Source organism: Larimichthys crocea, chromosome XXIV (assembly GCF_000972845.2).
Source record: "Larimichthys crocea isolate SSNF chromosome XXIV, L_crocea_2.0, whole genome shotgun sequence".
NCBI classification, from domain to species: domain Eukaryota; kingdom Metazoa; phylum Chordata; class Actinopteri; family Sciaenidae; genus Larimichthys; species Larimichthys crocea.
The window spans coordinates 2521332-2542160 of NC_040034.1; the positions used below are offsets into that span (position 1 = coordinate 2521332).

Here is a 20829-nt window from a genome sequence, read left to right on the forward strand (position 1 = left end):
TGTGTCTCGGCTTACAGAGGCAGAGTCAGCCCGTGAGATGGGCAGGACCGCACGGTCACCATTCCCCAGTGAAGGAGGGCCGGCGGTGGGAGTGGAGCTCGGGCTCAGACTCGGAGCGCTGGAGGTGGAGGAGAGTTAGCTCAGCTGCTAAAAAAAAAAAAACCTTCTGCTTCTTTTTTTTACATACAAATAAAAATGTTTCCTGTCCGCGCTTCGCAGCTCGATCGGATCCAACGATCCAAGGAAGGTTGTTGATGTTTTTTCCCCGGAGCCTTGAGTTATGCTCTCACGAAAGAAAAGCAAAAACGAAGCGTCGAAACCAGCCGAGGTCCACGGGAAGTATGTGAAGAAGGAGACGTCCCCGCTGCTGAGGAGTGAGTTAGCGTCGTTAGCTCCGAGTTAGCTCCGAGTTAGCTTCACTTAGCATGCCGAGAATTAACTTTAACCGCCTTTAAGTGGCAAAATAACCACGAAAACAGGTTGAATATGTACATATGTCAACATATCACCAAGTTAAAGTGGCTCACAGACTCGTAATAAACTATTAAAACTAGTTTTTGTACAACCTACAACAAGATGCTAACCTAGCCGGCTAAATGCTACATTTAAACATCAGATGAGAAAAACACAAAAACAAAAATAAATGTTGGACTTTTTATTATTTAATTTGACTTTTAGTTTAGATTTGTTAGTGTCCAGCTCACATGTGTCCTCTGACTGAGTGTTGTCATCTGTTGTTGACTTGTTGAATCAGCTTTAAATGACAGTTAATGTTGTTTACATCATGAGTACTGCTACTTCATGCCCAGTAATGAAGTATATATAGTATCTGGTGTTAAATTACTGTGTTGTTATTGTTGGCTTGACTTGGAAATGTAAATATAATATTGTATTTGTTCGTTTACAAAGCAGTAAATTATGATTTTATAACATTTTCTGTGTTCAAACACAGAAAACAGTCCAATATTTCACAATAAAATGCAGTAAAGTGAAGAAAGTACTGCACACAGTAGTATTTGGTGTTAGATTACTGTGTTGTTATTGTTGGCTTGAATTGGAAATGTAAATATAATAAGTATTTGTTCGTTTACAAAGCAGTAAATTATGATTTTATGACATTTTCTGTGTTCAAACACAGAAAACAGTCCAATATTTCACAATAAAGTGCAGTAAAGTGAAGAAAATACTGCACACGGTATATATAGTATTTGGTGTTAAATTACTGTGTTGTTATTGTTGGCTTCAATTGGTAATGTAAATATAATATTGTATTTGTTCGTTTACAAAGCAGTAAATTATGATTTTATGACATTTTCTGTGTTCAAACACAGAAAACAGTCCAATATTTCACAATAAAGTGCAGTAAAGTGAGGAAAGTACTGCACACAGTATATATTCATGCTTTTTTTTAAGTGTGTGTCACAGTCACGTTGAGTTTTAGGATGTGATGACAAACTTAAACTGTCATAACGTGACGAAACTTAACGAAACGAAGAGTAATGAGATGAGATAATAACTAATGATGCAGGATGAGATGCAGTATTAAGCGATGAGACGTGCACAGGTTAAAAATAAAACACAAACGCACTCCTGTGCCAATCACAGGAAGAAAAGGTGATTCAGAAAACATGTAAACAGCAGCATATAGCTGTGTCTCTGTGTTGGTATCGCTGCCTTGAATTGGGAATGTAAATATAAAATTGTAGAGTTCATTTATCCAGAAAGAAACAGAAATATTAACGTGGTCGTCATCCTCAGAGTTAAAGTACAGACAGTGGATAAAAGTTATGTTATTGCATCGTGCTCTGTCTGGAAAATTCGGTTTTAGAGAGAGAGATTCTTTACGCAACAATGTTAGTCTGGAAGAACAACACGGATGTTTTAATTATCCTGAATCTGTATTCGAACATTTCACTGATGAAGAACGACTCGACAGGAGACGTCGACCACAGAGAGGTTTTTATAACCCCAAAAATAAAATCAAAACAAACCGGACATCAGAATTAACGATGGCAGACCGTACTCATGTTTTTACAGCTCTTCTATTAGTACAAGCTACCGCAGAGAGGACTCGTCTCTGTTTTCACTTAGGAAACATATCGAAGGATAACGGGGACGAATATTTACCAAAAAGGCAGCGGACAGTTATTAAAATGAGCTAAATGAGTTAAAGTACTTTAGTAAATATCCTACTGTCTTGTCGTGTTTACTGATATTTGTTCTTGTTAACCTGGTTGCAGATCTTATGCCCTCATTCATCCGTCATGGACCCACTATTCCCAGACGCAGAGAGGTCGCCCTGCCCGACATGGGCCCCTCCTCTGCCTACCCCGTGGCGCCCAGCAGGGAGCCTGTGGTTTCCCGCAACAAGAGTTTCCTCCGTACGCCCGTGCAGAGGCCTCCACACGAGGTGGCCCGCAGAGAGAGCCACCGCATGTCGGCACCTCCGTACCTGCCCCGCAGCCTCGGAGATCTGCCCCACGAGTACGGCGGCTCCTCGCAGTCCTTCCTCTCGGACGTGAGCCCCATGTCCGAGAACGGAGACGCCGCCCGGTATTATTACCCCCCTGAACCTTACTATGACAACCAGCAGCACCAACAACAACAACAACAACAACAGCAGCAGCAGCAGCAGCAGCAGCAGCAGCAGCGTCAGCCCAGGAGGGTCCCCGACCGCTTCCCTGAGGACTATAGATACTATGAGCACAATGAGCACAACTTCCAAAGACTTCCACGACAGCACACGCCGCCAGCTCCAAGCAGACCCCCTTCAGGTAAACCGTGAAATGTGTTTTGACGTTCACTCTTTCCTGTACAAAATTTCCCCTTTTTTCCCGAAAAAAGTGACAAGAAGTTGGAAGCGAGCGCTCCGAATTCTGACAAAGAACCGGAACTGCATACTTTGGAAAGTACATGGCAGGCAGGCCGAGTCTCACGAGGGACTTAAACTTCTTTTTATGGCTTCTTGACTAGACGAGATCTTTCAGATTCGTCTTTTGGGGGAAAATTTCGAGAGAAAACGTGCCGATTCTGGGCCGCTGTGACGTGACGTGACATGATTGCTGTTTTGAACCGGCACAGTCTGATGGATAACACAGAGGCTGCTCTGAAAGGAATGCATGTTGTCAGTCGTGTCACTCCAAAAGTGCCGTTTCATTCCCGCTCCACGTTGTAAACATCAGCGCGTCACTGAACGTTTTCGCAGGAATTTTTCCGACCTCCTCCAAAAACGAGATCGAAGCTTTTATTTTGTGGCTGACTTGTCACCGTCGTGTTTACAGTGAAGTTAACGGGCATCGGGGGATTTTTTTGTTTTGTTGCAATTTTCACCTCGATGTTTGCCGAAACTTTCCGCCAGCAAACCGTCAAATTACAGACCGCCCGCAGTCAGACGTGTCAGCGCCAGGATGCTCGCTGCGATGAATCATCTGTACACAAAGCTTAAAGGAGTCACGATCAGCTGACATCAGACAAATACCAGTGTTTACTTTTAATAGAAATGAGCGAACACTGACTAATAATCACTTTATTATAAAGCTCAGTCATCGTGAGCGATTAGGAAGCTTCTAAGCTGCTTGTTATTTAACTTTCTATCACGGAAAACTACAGTATCTCACTCTGAGATGAAGTAAAGCGACGAAGGCTTAGTACTTTATAAGTGTACTTTGGATACGCTGTATTTTACAAACACACACACAGTCATCATGAAGTTTTAAGACACATTACATATTATATATATTAGATTTGCACCGTCTCCACATTCCTTTTACTTTCTAAACAGTTTTATTATTTATAGTATTATTGTTGTTTGTTCTCACACAGACGAGTGAAAGAAAACTACAGTATTTGCACTCAGTGTAGTACTTTAGTAAGTATATTTAACACGTACGACACGTTTTTAGCATTTCTTTTTACTTTCTATTAACGGAAACATTATTTTATCTTTAGAGTGTGCTTGTATTTGTTTCTAACCAGTAAAAAAAAAAACTACAATATTTCATTTTTAAATGTAGTAAAGTGAGGAAAGTACTGCACACGGTGTAGTACTTAAGGACACTATGGTTTTTCTTGACCACACACAGTCATCAGGAGCTTTTAGGATGCTTTATTAGCGGAAATGTTATTTTATTTTTAGTGTGTGCTCATATTTGTTCCAATATTTCACTGTGAAATGTCTTAGAGCGAGGAAAGTACTGCACGCAGTATGAAGTATGGCTGATAATCACTTTATTTTACAAGCAGCTCGTTTGGACCGTCTCCTCTTTTTCTTTTCTTTCACTTTCTGTCACCGGACGTGTTGTTTTTATTTTTAAGCGTGCGCTCATTGTTTGTGGAAAACTGCAGCGAAAAAGCAGAAATCACGAAGCGCGCTCGTCGTCGTTCAGATTTCACGTTCGGTGACTCGATTTCATGTTTTACTGCGGCAGCACAGAGTTGTAAAATATAGTCTCGGGCTCTCTGCCACTTTTCTGAGTAAAAGGGCAGAGATGATGATGATGATGATGATGATGATGAGGTGGTGGTGGTGGAGGAGCAGCAGGAGGAGGAGCAGGAGGAGGAGGAGGAGGTCTGCATTTCTGTGGAGCGGCTCGCACATTCCGTCCCTTCACTCAGTCGCTGGCAGAGAGCTCCGGCTCTGTTGCTGTCACTCTCGTGCAGAATTTATCAGATTGTAGCCGCCATTTTAGCCGAGATACTTCATCCTCCCGTGTTTTTTTTTTTTGCAACTCTTTTTCTGGCTCCCTGCAGACTCATCGCTCACGATCGGTCCAGCTCGTCCACAACGCAGCTGTCTGCTCGACATTCCTCGCTGACGTTTTTTGAATGAACTCTCTTACAGAAGTGTTTGGACGTTCGGTGGTTTTGTTCTCTTCCGGTGAAAGCTCTCTCTCCCGTGTGTGTGTGTGTGTGTCTTAGATCTCGGGCCTTCCTGTCCAAACGTAACAACACTCCCATTTCCTACCATTCATCAGAATAAGATGCTCCGTCCTCCGATGAACAAGTCACGCTTTAATAAGTGAATCATTGCATTCCTCTGCGATCCCACTCCCGCCACATCAGAGCGACCTTCTTTTAAGCGCCGTACATTCCTCTTCTGTTAAATGACATTTTCCCACATGCTGTTTTTTAAGAAATCTCCCAAAATATGTTTTTTTTTTTCTTTCTTTCCCAGAGGCGCGATTTGCTGGCTGCTGCTGGGCCCGTATGTTTGGTCAGACATCGCTCTCCCTCCAGGTTTTCTAAAAAGAAATGTTTGTTTTCCTCAGGCATAGGTCGAATACAGGCCAAGTCCCTCGGGAACCTCTCCAGCCTAACGGGAGAGGACCTCCCCCTTCCTGCCGGCTGGACCGTCGACTGGACCATCCGTGGCAGGAAGTACTACATCGACCACAACACTAACACTACACACTGGAGCCACCCTCTGGAGAGGGAAGGGCTCCCTCCGGGCTGGGAAAAGGTGGAGTCGGCCGAGTTCGGGGTCTATTATGTGGATCACATCAACAAGAGGGCACAGTACCGCCACCCCTGTGCTCCGAGGTACGACACCAGAGTGACGTTATGTTTTTGTGAATGTTATTTGATCACAAAACTCAGCTATCAGCGCAGTCTTTTGGTTTCACACAGATGAAATTGGGTGTAAATGTTGCCTGTTATCTGTTCCAGCGTGCCTCGCTACGATCAGCCGCCACCTTTACCGCCGCCTGTCACCTATCAGCCGCGTCCAGCAGAGAGGAACCAGCCGGTGCTGGTGCCAGCTAACCCATACCACACGGCCGAGATCCCAGACTGGCTGCAGGTGTACGCCCGTGCACCACTCAAGTGAGTATGAATACATCAAACAGTCTCCTACATGATATTTGACATTTATTCTTAAAAAAATGACTCGAATAGTTGATATGCATTCGCTGCAGATGAGATGGTTAACCAAGAACTCTGGACCTGCTTCATAAAACATTTACAAAACCTGAGGTGTCCTTTAGCTCAGTTGGTGGAGCAGCTGCCCCACGTGCGAAGGCTCGGTCCGTGCCGCGGGCAGCCCAGGGTTCGGGTCCGACCTGTGGCTCTTTCCCGTGTGTCATTCCTCGTCTCTCTCTCCCAACATTCCTGTCACTCTTCAGCTGTCTCTGTCGAAAATAAAGCTTGAAAAAGCTTCTTCCCTTTCTTTAAATCTTTATACGTCTGCCACCAAATATTGCTGCGCGTGCATGACGTCATGCACAGGGTTTCCGAAGCGCTATCTTGAAGCTTAAAATCTGTGGCCGCCGTGTTTGTACTCCTGCCTCTTCCACCTCCCAGTGAATCTAAAACTCAGCAAAGACGTAGACAAAACTGAAGAAAAGCCATCTGTAACGTCCACGCTCTTAATCCTGCATAACTTTAAGCCTTAATATAATGTGAACAGGTGAGTTGTATATAAATTCACCCTCAGTACAGTTGTCATGAACGGGGAAATTAGCTACAGAGACCAAAACTGTTTTTTGTACCAGGCTGTAAACATGTTTATTTCTGCTGTGAAACATGGGGACTTATGGAGACTGACTCACTTCTGGAGCCAGCCTCAAGTGGACGTTAGAGGAACTGCAGTTTTTGGCATTATTGGCCTCATGTCCCATTGTGGTTATCGCCCTCTGAAGTCACTGCGACTGAATGTTTTTTACATTTTCTTTGCTTTGCATGTGTCACGATGCAACAGAAGAACAAAATTTAAAGGATCTGTCTCAGGATAATCTTTAAAAATATTAGATTATTATATATTTTTATCAGATTTTTTAAAATCCAAAACATCAACATCAGTGTCAGCCTCAGAAATCCACAAACGGTTGTTGGGAGAATGACGGGTACAAATATACAGACATTCCTCATTAAAACTGTACTCCATAACGTGTGTTTCCCTTCAGGTACGACCACATCCTGAAGTGGGAGCTGTTCCAGCTGGCCGACCTGGACACGTATCAGGGCATGCTGAAGCTGCTCTTCATGAAGGAGCTGGAGCACATCGTGAAATCGTACGAGGCGTACCGGCAGGCGCTGCTGTCCGAGGTGGAGGCTCGCAAACAGCGGCAGCAGTGGTACGCCCAGCAGCCCAACAAGAACTTCATAGGGAACATGTGACGCGTGTGTGTGTGTGTGTGTGTGTGTGTGTGTGTGTGCGTGTGTGTGTGTGTGCGCAGCGGAGGGACGTCGCCTCGCTGCCACACCTCTCTTGAGGTTTCCACAAGTTTGGGAGCGGTCCGGGTTTTTCTTTGAAATCATGATCGACTCTTAATTGCCTCTTCTTTTTTTTTTTTTTTTACCAAACACATCTGTGCCTTCGCTTGATCCAAATATATCAGCCAGGAAAGTCGAAACACATCGACGGGGCGGGGGGAGGGGGGGGGGCCCTTTCCCCTCCGCGTGCCACTCAATTTATGAATGACTGAAAGACAAAAACACTCCGATGAAGAAAAACATAACGTGCTGCATGTGTGGAGGCGGCTCGTCGGTGCCATTTTCACAGAGAACTGAATCGCTGTTTCTAGAGAACAGAGTCTGAAAGAAACTCTGGATATTTGTTGAAAAACATCCTGAGATTGTGCCTTTTTTTTTTTATTATTATTATTATTTTAATAAAATAAAATAAAAGCAGCATTTTTTACAATGTCTGCTCATGTCTTCTTGTAAACACACTTCTTCTAATCTCTGAAATATTTCATCTTGCTTTGTTACCCTTCATAAACTGAACACACTCTTTTACATTAAACTTTTTTTTTGTTGTTATTTTTTTTTATGACGTATCCTTTATAAAAAGACAATCCACCAAAACTTATAAAACAGATATTTAAGTTTTCATATGAAACACGTCTTTTTATTTAAAGACTTTTGTTGTTGTTGTCGTTGGATGAAGCGTTTGAGCATCTCTCGGCTCTTTGGCATTACTGTAAGTCAGGAATATTCTTATGTGTGTGTGTGTGTGTTTATAATGAAACATAAATAAGCTACTGGAACTTTATTAAGTTGACATTAAGTTTGCCAAACAAGTGCAATTCAACTTCTTGTTTCATTCTTTTTTTTTTGGATATTTCTTGCCTTGGTAATGCCTTTTTTTAATTTTTGTTTTTTATGGACTGACACGTCTCGTCTGTGGGCGGAGGTGCTGCAGCTTCTTGGAAGATCACTAATCATTCAGCCTCTTGAGATACTCAGAAATGTTTTCATCTAGCAGAGACCGGTGCTAGCCTCCAATCAACTGAAGATTTATTGGCACTTATAAGATTTACAACGAGAAAAATAAACTGAGTGTTTAACATTTCTGAATGTCCGAACAGGCCGTCTGATTCACAGCCTCTCTTCCGCGAGTCCTTCACTATGCAAGACGGTTTTTTTGTTTTTTTTTAATGGCATCTTTTCGGACGCGGTGTCATGAGTTTGTACATATCTGATTTTGTGGATTGCAAATACAGGACATAAGCAATAAAGTCTGCAGTGAAGAAAACTACACTTTGTTGACTGTTCGCCTTCACTTAAAGGTCCGCTGTGTAAAAGATTTGGGAGTACAGTTGTCCCTCGTTTATCGCGGGGGATACGTTCTGAAAATAACCCGCAATAAACGAAATCTGCGAAGTAAAATTTACAATGTTTTAAGGCCGTAAAACCTCTAACCACACACTTTTATACACTTTTCTCAGACAGGCATTAACATTTTCTCACATTTCTCCCTTATTTAAACTCTCAAAGTTCAAACTTTCGCAGATTTAACAAAAATAAGTACAATACTGTATTAGTAAATGAAACCAAAGATCAAAACCTGTTTTCAAGGCCGAACATTTTTAACAAATATAATTTTAATGATCAATCTACGAGGTTTTACACATAAGACGCTGTAAAAAAAAAGCATGCAAAATTACACACAAAAAAATCAGCGAGTCCGCGAAAAGTGAACCGCGTTATAGCGAGAGACAACTGTATTTCTTTTCAGGAATTGAATGTAATATTCATTAGTGTATAATCACATGAATATATGGATTGGATGGAGTTTTTCCGACATGCTTCGAAGGATAGGGTGAGATGTAGGAGAGTATTCATTAGGCTGCAAGCTGCAACTTCACCGCTAGGTGGCACTAAATCCGACACGCTGGACCTTTAATACAGATTTCCACAGGTAAAATAATAAAAGCAGCTTATAATCAGTGACATTGTGTAACCTACAGAGAGTTGTCACCTGATTCTGCAGCTCCTGTAGCCCAGGTTCAGGACTCTCGTGGTCCTGGAGAGGAAAACCTGCAGAACTTGTAGAAGAGTTTCAGGATCGTACCTCTACTGGCATAAGCTAAAAATACTCCCGTAATGGACCTGTACTTCTTACTCTCCTCACACTCTTCATAGCGTCCTCGGGGGGTCCATTGCTCCACTGAAGCTCCCCACAACGCAGCAAGAAGATCCCAGCTTTGTTCACTATCTTTACGTTTAAACAAATCTGTTGACGGTGTTCTCTTTGCTGATGATATAAATGACGTATGGCTCAAAGCGGGAAGTTTCTGCATGAATCTGCTCAGGTTTCTCCTGCTAATCAAGTCGTGTTCGCGACATTAAAGGTCCGGTGTGTGACCTATTGCATAACTATGTTTTCCTTTGTGTATATTAACCTGAAAATAAGAATAATTATCTTTTTATTACCTTAGAATTTTACATCTATAGCAGGAGCGGGTCCTCTTCCACAGAGTCTGCCATGTTGAACCCAAACGTCGGCTGTAGATTTTCACTTTCTCCTCCATGCTTGAAAAAGGAGGGTGAGGCGAGCGGTGTTCAGTTGGTTCGCGATCTGCAACGTGACTACTAGATGCACTTTTTAAAGTGTGATGTTGCACAAACACGCTGAGACCGGGCATCTCGTGTTCGAAGTAATTTCTTAAAAAAACATCTGGAGGGAATCTTTACAGAAGAAATTACTCAAAGTCTAGTTTTTCATTAATTTGGTCCAACTTTATTAGTTCTTGTGACTGCGTGTGCGGAAAGTGTCGACTTGGAAGAAGGTTGATCTCGTTTGACCTTTCAGTAACACCAAGGCTCCCACAACATCTGGAGTTGATTTGTAAGTGTCGACGGGGGCGGCTCCGGGGAGAAATTGTTACATCCCAGAATAATAATGTCTCTTTTTGAGCAGATGAAACCTTCTACTGTGATTCAATCCGGAGCACGACGTAAACAAACGCTACTTTTCTGACTTATGAATGGACGCTTTGACACAGCCACGAAGAAACGGGCTCTGGATTGGAAAAACCTCACGGATCTTAAACTGGACTTAGATGGATCTTTGTGTGAAGGCCTCACCGATGTTGATTATACATTGTGGAAGACTCAAGAAGCCACTCCGCCGCAGCGCCTTTAAATTTTCAACCCTTGAGGTCAAACCTCAGTATAAACTTGCTAAATATGCATGACAGTGTTCCTGTACTGTCGGTGACCAGATCTACATGGAAAGAAAGAAAGAAAAGTGCTGCAGCTGGATGTGATGCAGACGTTTTACAGCGAGCTCCTGTGATTCAATGAGCTTTGAAAAAAACAAAACAAGAACCACAGCTATACAAATGTACAGTAACAGTCTACTAAGCCCGAGTATTCACTGATACAAGCCTTTTGTTTACAAGCTGTTTTCTGGAGGGGTGAACACAAAAAGTCAGAGCCTGGCCTCTTTCACCATACACTTCTTTTTTCTTTTTTGTTTTACAGATGATTCAGCTTAAGTGTGAGAAGATGATGATGGAAGAGATGTGGAATGAGGATCCTTCTCCAAAAAAACAGGCCCCGCTCGCCCCGCCTAATAACAACTTTTAGCTTTGATTCCTCAGTGGCCGCAGAATAGCTACATTCCTCGGATTTGCTCGAACATTCAGTGAGAAACACAACAATGGTTTTCACCCACCGAAACCTCTACGTCACAATGGAGAGCAAACACACTCCCAACACCACCTAAAAAATAAAAACCCCCACACATCATAGAGGATCACTGCGTAAATTACAAAAACTGCAAGCGGACTACAAAGTGTAGAGATGTGTCAGCTGTGTTGTGTAAACTTTTGTAACTCTTTACACCCAGTGCTCTTATTTTGAAAGTCAGCACAAAGCAGCTCCCTGATCCAGAGCTCCAAAATAAAACAAGACTGGATACAACTAATAAACGTGCCTCCTCCGAGCTCGGGGGGGTCTGCGCGAAGCCGTGGCTGCAGTACAAGATTTTTTTGTTTGTTTTTTTTTACATGTTATGGCACGATACCACTTTGTCACAACCATTACAACTCTTTTTTTAATAAAGAATACCTGGTTTTAGAGCTTAAAGATGACAGACATTAACCATTTACCATGCTGATGACGCTTCATTATTTAACATACAGTTCATATTTTTTTTTGGCTTTTCAAACATCGCGGGTCATAGATATCTTAGAAACGGCACTAAACTTCAAAGAACAGAACAATCGTCACAAATGGGGCGGATGTCACAGATTTGGCTATACTTTTCTGAAAAAGTCGTCTTCAAGGTGACAAACGATGGAGAGAAAAAAACTACAAAACAACAAAACAAAAGCCCGTCTGATATGAAATCAGCTGACTGGAGGTCGGATGTGGCAGAGCCTCTACGGTGTCTGTACAGGTGTGATTTTATTTTTTTTATCCAGACAAAAAAGTGAGAGACAACGACAAACGGCATCCATCGCTTGAAAGCAGACACTCACTGAGGAGACGCTCTGACTTTTGCCTATACATGTACGTTATACAGTCCATTATTAGGTTTTAAAGTAGTGGATGTATTGGTGGGCAAGCACCAGCCAACACCAGAATAAAAGAGTGCCTGATGGGTGAGGATCTTCCTCCAGCTCCTCCTCCTCCTCCTGTCCATCACCACGAAAGTCCCTGCTATACTCTCTGTCTGTCTGTCTTATCTAATCAGTCCCTCTTCTTGTCCTGCTCCTCCGCCACCTCCTCCATCTGAGGCCCGGGGAACGCGTGGTGGTACAGGTGCCTGTGATTGGCCGCTACATTGTACAGCTTGTAGAGAGCCTGTGGAGCAGAGACGAGAGAGAGAGAGAGGAAGGGAAAAGGATTGTTTGAGATGATGTGCAGGTCAGGATGCAGATGAGCATTGAACGTGGATGGGTAACGGTGATGAGAATAGTGTCAAATGAAGTAAAAACATCTTGTTTATTTGCATAATTTGCTACATGAATGATGCAAAAAGCTAATATACTATATTGTTCCATTTAAATCTTGTCATATTGTCATATTGGCTGCATGTAAGACTCAGTCGAGGTCACTGCTGGACACACACTGTGTGCTGCAGGATGTGACCTGACCTCGTCATTATCAATCAATCATCCATCATCAGTTTCATATTTGGGACTTCATCCCATCCAGATTCTCCCAGAAGATGCTCGTCATCGTCCTTCCGGCCGATCCACTCACCTCATTCGTGCTCCCCTGGAGAGGCAGAGGCATTAAAGGAGAAGAAATAAACGCAGTGTGAGTACATGCACGTATATAAATATATAATGTTATATAACACAGTTCACTGTTGCTGTAATCGAGCTGGCGTACCACTAAATTTAAAAGGAGACCGTCGCCCTCTAGTGGTTCAAACAGACTCTAGCGATGAAGACGTGCAGTGTTTATCTCTTTATTGTTTTATTTGGTTCATTGATTGTCAGATTTTTTAATAATAGACAGATTGTTCACGCCTCGCTGGACAAAACGAGTCATCTGAATGAGTCAGACGAATGAACAATCATCTTAATCATTAACAAATTGATGCTCCGTGATTTAATAAAGTTTTTGGTTCTATATTTGTATCCTTTCATCTCTTTATCTTTTATTTATTACTTATTGTCTTTTTAATCCCTTTATTCTTAACCAGACTTACTTTCCCTTCTGTATTTCTAGACCATCAATAAATATCTGGTTTTTAATTTGTCTTTTCGTCGCTCTGTCTGTTTCTCTGTTGTTGTTTTTTACCTTTTTACTTCTTGATCTTTAAACCGTGTGTCCGTCTTTTAGACACTTTGTTAAATAAAGTTATTATTATTCTTCATCTTGTCATGGGAAAATGCTGAAATCATTTATAATATTAGTTTTCATTTAAGTCACGCATCAAGCAAATATGCCAGAGATTCACCGTTTCATCCTCTCAGTTTTGATGTTTTGCCGCTTGTCTCTGTTTTATATTGTTGTAACGTTGTAAAAACATTTGTGTTGTTCCCTCAGACTTTAATCTGTATGCTGTGTGTCTGCAGACTTTCTGGTGATGGTGCATTATCAATACAATTAACTGATTCAAGTATTGATCAGGTCAGACAGATTTATGCTTAACCTCATCGATGTTTCTGTTTTTAATTGAATTACCTGATCCCACAGCGCGCCGGCCACCTGGTCGATGACGGCGCCGAGTTCTCGGTATTCCCCGGAGTACCGGATGTAGGCCCAGGTGCAGAGGGTGATCAGCGCCAGACCCAGGATCATGTTACACAAGCTGGCAATGATGTCCACGCCCACAAAGCCCGTGATGCCCGCAGCCACGTACATGACAAAGATGACCACGAACAGGGTGGCCGGCGTGCGGGCGGCGTGGAAAATGTTCTTGGAGTCATTGTGCTTGATGTACTGGACAAACACCTCGTCGATTTCTCCCTCCAGCTGCTGCAGGTAGCGCCGGCTGAACTCCTCGCCTCCCATCTTCTTCACGCCCCGGAACACCTGCAGGGCCTCCTCTCTGATGACGCCGTGCCGGGCCTGCAGCTCGCTCGGGGCCAGGAAGGGCCGGTCACCCCCGCAGACCTGGGATCAGATTGGAGAGGGTCAGTGAAGAAGGATCAGACTGCTGGTGGACAGTTTAATCCTGTCTTCACATACCCCCTCCATTTTCTTGTTGTACAGATCCTTCGCGGCTGCGACTGCTGCCAAATTATTCGCCTCTGCTGTGGCCTGAGAGAAAAATCATTTATTTTAAAGATCGGATGGAGTTTATTGAAGTGTCACAGCAGGAGAAGAACAAACGTTTAGATAAGAAACGTACCTGCAGCATGGATTTTGGATGTGGCAGCTCCTCACCTTGATATATTTTAATGTATGCCTGAAATAAAGTAGAAAACAGAGTTAAACAGTTATTAATATAATAATTAAAGGACAATATGACTTCATATCCCTCATTCATTTAGATTTTGTCATATTGTCATGAGAACTGGGTGCATGTAGATGGTCACACTTATCACGCTCTGCTAGTAAACAGTTAACAATGTTAATGTGGTCTTTTCTAGACGTTTCTCCACCTCACGAGAGCCTAACTCCAACCAAATGTCACCAACTGCAACTGTCCTCCACCTATAGGCGTGCAATACTGCTAAGATGGAGGGATGCTGCCCTCTCCACCCATGTTCAGTGGTTGAGGGACATTACGTCCTGTCTAGACCTTGATAAGAAGACCTGCTGCTCAGATTCAGAGAAGTGTGTGGACGTTTCCTCTCGTCTGTTTTGTTTGATCCTGAACTGTTTCCTAGAAAACTCCAGGAACAATCGTTCCTTGAATTCAAGTCTCCTGACCTTGAAGTACTCCACCAGGCCTCTGCAGGTGATCTTGCTGCCGTTGATCTCCTTCACGTCGATGTTACGAGGACTGAGAAGCCACGGGACCAGAACCTTCAGGTTGCTTAAGAAATCGCCATCGATCTCTGGATGGAGAGGAGGAGGAGGAGGAGGAGGAGAGGCAACAGCTGGTGAGTGTGTGTGTGTGTGGGTGTGTGTGTGTGTCTGTGTGTGTGTGTGTGCGTGTGTGTGGGAAATATCAGCAACATTCAGACGCAGACAGCTTGTTTCCCCGGGCGTTGTTTCTCCGGTGGGCCACCTGCTCGTGCACAATTCATAAATACTCGTGCAGCAGCAGCCGTATGGTTATTATTTATAATATTATTTCATCTGAAGAACTCAAGCATTGTTTAGATCTGTTGTGTTCAGGATTCTTTGCTCTTTCCTTTAAAAACCTTTAATTTATTGTTATTTCTGACTCTGTATTCATACATTTTAATAAGTAGTACTGAAGGAAGCATAATGTTCACGAGGTCCTTTATTCCCCAGATCAATATCCTCCTCATGTGACAGATTACAGAGACCTTTCAAAGGTTTTATGTTCTTCTTCACTGGGTCAATACGTTAAATCAGCCATCTCGATTTAAACAGTGATAGTGAACAGTTGCAAGAAGCAAGAAGGTTCCCCGTTCAAATGTTCTCACCGTGTCTGCACGGGTTGTTCATCCAAAAGGTGTCAAGATATTTCAGTCTGAATCAAAGTGACAAACCCGTCAAGTAAAATCTTGTGTCTCATTTCAAACCCGACTCTCACTCAAGATCTTTAGACAGACAGAGGAAGTTTACCTTTAATCCTCCCGTCAAAGAGCGGGTTGGTGGCGACTTTGAGTCCGGGGTGAGGCATCAGGAAGCAGGAGATGTTGGTGAAGCAGGAGTGGATGTGTTTACGAACGTTCTGCAGCTCCTCGTGCTGATTCTCTGAGATCTGCACCGCGAGAACAACCACAGGTGTCGGCTTTTAGACTTTGGCAATAATTTAAAAACTTCATAATGTGACAGGCCTGAGACCTCAGACAACCGACCTTCAGTCTCTTCTCGAGGAACTTCATGCCTCCTTCCTGTCCGTAGGGAAACTCATACGGAAAGCTCCAGTCTCGGACGAGGAAAATCATGGACTAAGAAAAAAATAAAAAACATCTGACTCTTGCACTGTAACTGTTAGTCCAATAGTTTCACTCACTGCATTTCTGCAAGTACCAAACACTTTCGAATCCTTTTCAGTGACTCATTAAAGTTCCTTAAACAACAAACCTCAATCCAATAATTCAAAATACTTTAAAAACAAACACAAATAATAATCTATAAATGTTATTTTGGATGTAGAGATGATACAGTACCTGGAATGGTTTGAGGAAAGTCTCCTCCATAGCTAGTCTGCCGTACTCTGTGAAAAGCTGAAATAAGACGAACCACAGTCATTTGAAGAGTGTCTTTTTGATTATATAAAATAATAATACATAAATAAATACTAGTGCATCAGTGTTGACACCTGACGGCGTTACCTGCAGGTGCTGCAGGTCGTCCTCCTGCACGTTCTGTGAGATGTTGTAAACCTGAAAAAACATTTTGAAAAGGTGAGCAGCCGTGTCAGCAGCTCTGCGACGCTGCACTCGCACTGCAGTGTTTCATCATGCTGCTGATGTTTAGCAGGTAAAATGTGCACAAGGGAGAAAAGCTCTCTAACATCTTTGTGGTCGACTTTGTGAATTTATTTGAAGCCAAACCAAGATCTGTTCCTGAACCTAACAACGTAGGTTTTAACCTGCAAACTGGGACTACAAAATAAGTCAACACCGAAGGAGGAACAGTCAGGCATCACCAAACTTTTTGAGGATTCACTGTCTAAGAAAAGAAAATTCATTCCGTACAGCATACAAACCTACGCTCATTAACTCACATTAATATGCTAATTACTAAAGCAGAGCCGGGTCACATGGGTGAAAGTCACTGTACCTGCATGGAGCTTATCATGGTGCTCAGTGCGAACACGGTGGCTGAGTCCCTCAGCGTCGACTGGCTGTCAAACGTGCCCTGCGTGTCCATTAACAACACGGCGACCTGTGAAATGAAGCAGATGAAGACGCTGACCTCTGCTGCCAGATGATCCTAATGTGTGTCTGAGACAGAGAACCAACAGAGCTCGTCAGGTTGTTGGTCTTAGATCTTAGAGAAAGGGTCAAACCTACTCTGATTTAAAAAAAATATACATATTTATAATAAATCAGGTTTAAATTTAAAGCTGACGGAGACACTGTGGCTCTCTGATGAGAGACATGGCTGGTGCAGGCGTAGAAGAAGTTAGAACTATCTAAATACAAAAAGTGTGGGCAGTGTGTGACTGTATAAATATGAAGGCTTACGCTGACCTGCTGCCAAGATAAATAAAGATATGAAAAGGTTAACAAAGTATGCATTGTTATAATCTGAGCAGCTACACGATGGTTTACAGTCACTGTCACCTTTCTGCCATCGGGCTTGTCCACCAGGAACACCTCACTCCAGATCTGGATCCCGGTGGTCTCCCTTTCTGAGCCGCCCCTCCAGGAGAAGCCGGTCAGAGGCTCGTCTGAGTCTCCGAGCCAGACTTCAGATGCCTGAACCAAAAGTTAGTGAAGAAAGATGCTTAAAATATCTTATATAGACCTTACAGTTACCATTATATAACGTAACTACAGCAAAGGAGTCTAAAACCTAAATTTATACCTATTTTCTAATCCACTTTTTCCTCATTTAATTCTTCTTTAATTGTTAATTGACTGAAATGTATTTCAATTCTCACTTATATGTCCTGAATCCTGTTATTAAATATCCAATAATGAGCCAGATCACAAACTGTTACACGCTGACACGGTTGAATGTCTCCGAGAGAAGATATAAAGAATATTTTCTTTGACATGAAAACAGAATATCAGCAAAACCTCTCGCGCTCAAAATCCAATAAGCAAATTCAAGCTGCAGTCGTCAGATTTAAAGTTTATCTCTGAACGGCAAAAATAAAGGTGTGTTTATAACAGAGTCGCCCTCCATACTCACATGGTTGTACATGTAACGCAGCATGAAGTCCATGAGGAAGGACTTGCCCTTGCGGAAAGCTCCGGCCACAGAGATGGCCACCACCTCGCGGTCTCTGACCTCCTCAGAGAGAAGGATGCGGCTCAGCGCCGCCTCGTCCAGCTCGAAGGTGTGGTCGTCTTTGACCAGCAGCACCTGCACGGGCCGGGCTCGTCCGTCCGGCTCTTCCTCCTCCGAGCTCCAGTCGTAGACATTTTTGTCACCGAGGGACCCTGGAGGAGAAGACAAAGACATTTTCAACTTTGAATATGGTTGCGAGCACAGATCATGTTGTCTTGTCTTCATAAATACTCAATAATTACTGATAAAAATCAGACTTTAGCGTCCATGAGGCGAGGAAACAGTCCATTATTCCTTCCTCTCAGCTGCAGATCGATAGCAAACTTGTTAATAATAATAATGAATCACGCCACCTTATCCATCCCATCTGTTTGTATGCAATGAGATCATGTGCGCTTTTTCCGGCACTTTCCAGGCAGTATGACTCAGTATGTTTCCAATCTCCGCTGTCTCATGTAGAGCACTCAGGCTGATGCGTGAACGGTCCTGATTCAGACATCAGGGGTGAAACCTTCAGCATCTACACTCACATTCATGACAACAAACATGTGTCCGATCAATGTCCGTCCTGCAGATCACAGAAGGATTCCACTCACTCACAATCTGTGTGGCTGCTTTTTGAGGGTGTATTTGCAGATTGAGTCTAATGCAAACGCAACTGTGTGTCAGATCAAGGAGCAGCAGGCAGATTTTGGGGGTGCTGAAAGATTAATGCAGGGTGCAAAGAAAGAAAGCATGCACGGTGAATAATTTAAGGCAGGAATCATCCAAGGTTTCCAAGAAGACTAGCCGGCTCGTACTTTCACATCTCTTTGCAGAAAAAGGAAAGGCCTCACCCGGGGCCCGGCACCAGAGCCTTGCCTTTCCTTTCCTGGTTAAACCTGATCATGTTGCTGCTGCTGCTGCTGCCCTTAAAACAACCGAAGACATCAGAAGCAGCGTGTCTGCTTAAAGTGGGTCAGAGCTGATAAACACACATTTCCCCCCCTCCTTCAACCTTGATATATCAGGGCCTGTATTTAAAGTTAACATGGAGCAATGGAGTGATGTCAGTGATGATTAGGATGCTGGTTCTCATCACGAGGGGTGATAATGATGATAGCAGCGATGATCAGTAGAAAGATGAGCAGCTTACTGATGCAATATTACATAATATGATGCTAGATGCACCATGGATCATCAGAACAGGCGTCAGTGTGATAAACAATAAAATCAGAAGGTTATTTTCAGGCCTTTTTTTTAGGGCCCTGAACGCCCCTTTGGAGTGTTTCCTGCACGCTGCTCTATGACATCTTTCCCCACCAGCAGGTTTTTAATGATGTAATAATTTGATTAAAAAAAGCCTGCTCGCTTGTGCATGATTGGCCGATATCCATGCATAAGAAACGGTGCGTTTCTCTGCATCTTTACACATCATGTCATGATCGCTGATAATAATACACACTTGTTACAATTAAGGAACAATCCCCTTAATGATGGGAGTCTGAAATAAACATCTAATTAGCCGCCCTCGACGGGAATATATAGGGTGGGGAGAAAAAAATATGTATGTGCGTCAAGGAGAGCGTGAGATATCAAATATTGTACGTACACTCACCCCAGCTGTCTCTGTCTTTACGGTGTTTGGCCATAATACTGTCCGTGTATCCCTCTGTCTCGTTTTGTCCGTTGATGAGCGACCCTAGTCGGTAGTCATGGGTGTCGTCGGGGGGTTGGGAGGATGCCCGAGCTCCACCAAAAACGATGCTCGCATCGCAGGAGGAGGATGAAGCTGCTTTTTTTTTTTTTTTTTTTTTTTTTTTTATTCCCAGCGTCCTGCAGGGGTCGTGCGCGCAGCCAGGGGGCGCTGTTGTCTGTTTGTGTGTGTTGCCTTCACTTGCTGCTGCTGCTGCTGCTGCTTCAGGCGCTTTAATGCGGGAAAAATGAGCGACAGCGTGTTCAGATGAGAGTGTGTTAAGCATGGCTGCAGGAGCTGATGTCAAGTCTCTTTATTTTAATCTGGAAATACATTTTATTTAATTTCACCGGCAGGTGGCGGCAAGTACAAAGAGATTGGGAACACGTGCTGCCTTCGAGTACCATCGGAAATATCAGTGCAACAACAAAAAGCTGCTGTAAAGCACTTTGGTACATTTAAATTTACATTTACAAAAAGTCAATTAAAGTTGTTTTTATTGTCATTTATGTACACAGTGAAATGAGACACATGAAGCATGAAACATGCCGCAGACAGGACTACATTAAAGTGCACACACACACACACACACACATCACAACACAAAATAGTGTTTTTGTCCACAGAGGGAGCGGGTCCTCTTTGGCGGAGTCAGCCACGTTTAACCACCATGTTTCTACAGTAGCTCAGAAGGGACAAACCAAACACTGGCTCTAGATTGGGTGAAGTAGGGGGTATTCAGTCGGTTCAAACATATGATCGTATAAATATGCTATAGGCTACATTGTTATAGATTAAACTACCCAGAGAAATACTTTATTAACTTTCTGCAGGGAAATTGTTTTTTTTACCACAGCTCCCAAACGGTAAGTGAGATAGTAAGAAAACAAAACTTTAACACTATACACCTATACGATATCCTATTTTAACACTATATACACATGTATAAATAAAACCAGTAACAGTGAACTATGCAATATGTCAGTCTAAAACCTTATAAAGAATTTAGTCTTTGAGAGACTGTACAGAGAATACACTGGTTATTTAAAGTGCAGTATGCATGTGTGGAAGATTTCACTGATGTATTGCACAAGCCAAATAAACGTTACTCCACCTCAACCCACTGTACAAATTACACATTAATGCACCGAGATTAATCCTCATCAATATGACATAGACTAATAATTCTGCATCATACTTTTATAGTTGATACTTTACAGTACATGTAGCTGTTAATATGTCTGCACTTTTACTCAAGTTAGATTTACAGTATAGCATCATTCATTTATTTAGGTAAAATATCTGAGTACTTCCTCCACTACTGAGTAAAAGTAGAGTACCATAAATAAATAAAAAACATTACACATCCTGCATTTAAGATTTTAATTCAGTAAAAGTACAGAAGGTAAAATAGTCTC

At 42.8% G+C, this 20829-nt stretch overlaps 2 protein-coding genes across 3 annotated transcripts; one reads left to right on the plus strand and one right to left on the minus strand.

The window, feature by feature from the left end:
* Nucleotides 1-8476, plus strand: sav1 (salvador family WW domain containing protein 1). Its single transcript, XM_019277931.2, has 5 exons — nt 1-374; nt 2241-2774; nt 5268-5538; nt 5665-5820; nt 6900-8476. Exons 1-5 carry the CDS (start codon nt 281-283, stop codon nt 7111-7113), a joined length of 1269 nt encoding a protein of 422 aa, XP_019133476.1. The 5' UTR covers nt 1-280; the 3' UTR covers nt 7114-8476.
* Nucleotides 8477-10685: 2209 nt separating this feature from the next.
* On the minus strand, nt 10686-19623 carry atl1 (atlastin GTPase 1). 2 transcript variants are annotated; one of them, XM_019277923.2, is made up of 14 exons: nt 19328-19623; nt 17638-17888; nt 17064-17198; nt 16558-16662; nt 16107-16157; nt 15942-15998; nt 15627-15719; nt 15391-15529; nt 14563-14690; nt 14039-14095; nt 13876-13947; nt 13369-13800; nt 12436-12450; nt 10686-12033 (listed from the first exon to the last, which is right to left on the minus strand). In XM_019277923.2, exons 1-14 carry the CDS (start codon nt 19365-19367, stop codon nt 11920-11922), a joined length of 1689 nt encoding a protein of 562 aa, XP_019133468.1. In that variant the 5' UTR covers nt 19368-19623; the 3' UTR covers nt 10686-11919. The 2 variants fall into 2 exon arrangements, with proteins under 2 accessions (XP_019133468.1, XP_019133469.1); XM_019277924.2 differs by having other exon boundaries at nt 19334-19622.
* Nucleotides 19624-20829: the final 1206 nt, after the last annotated feature.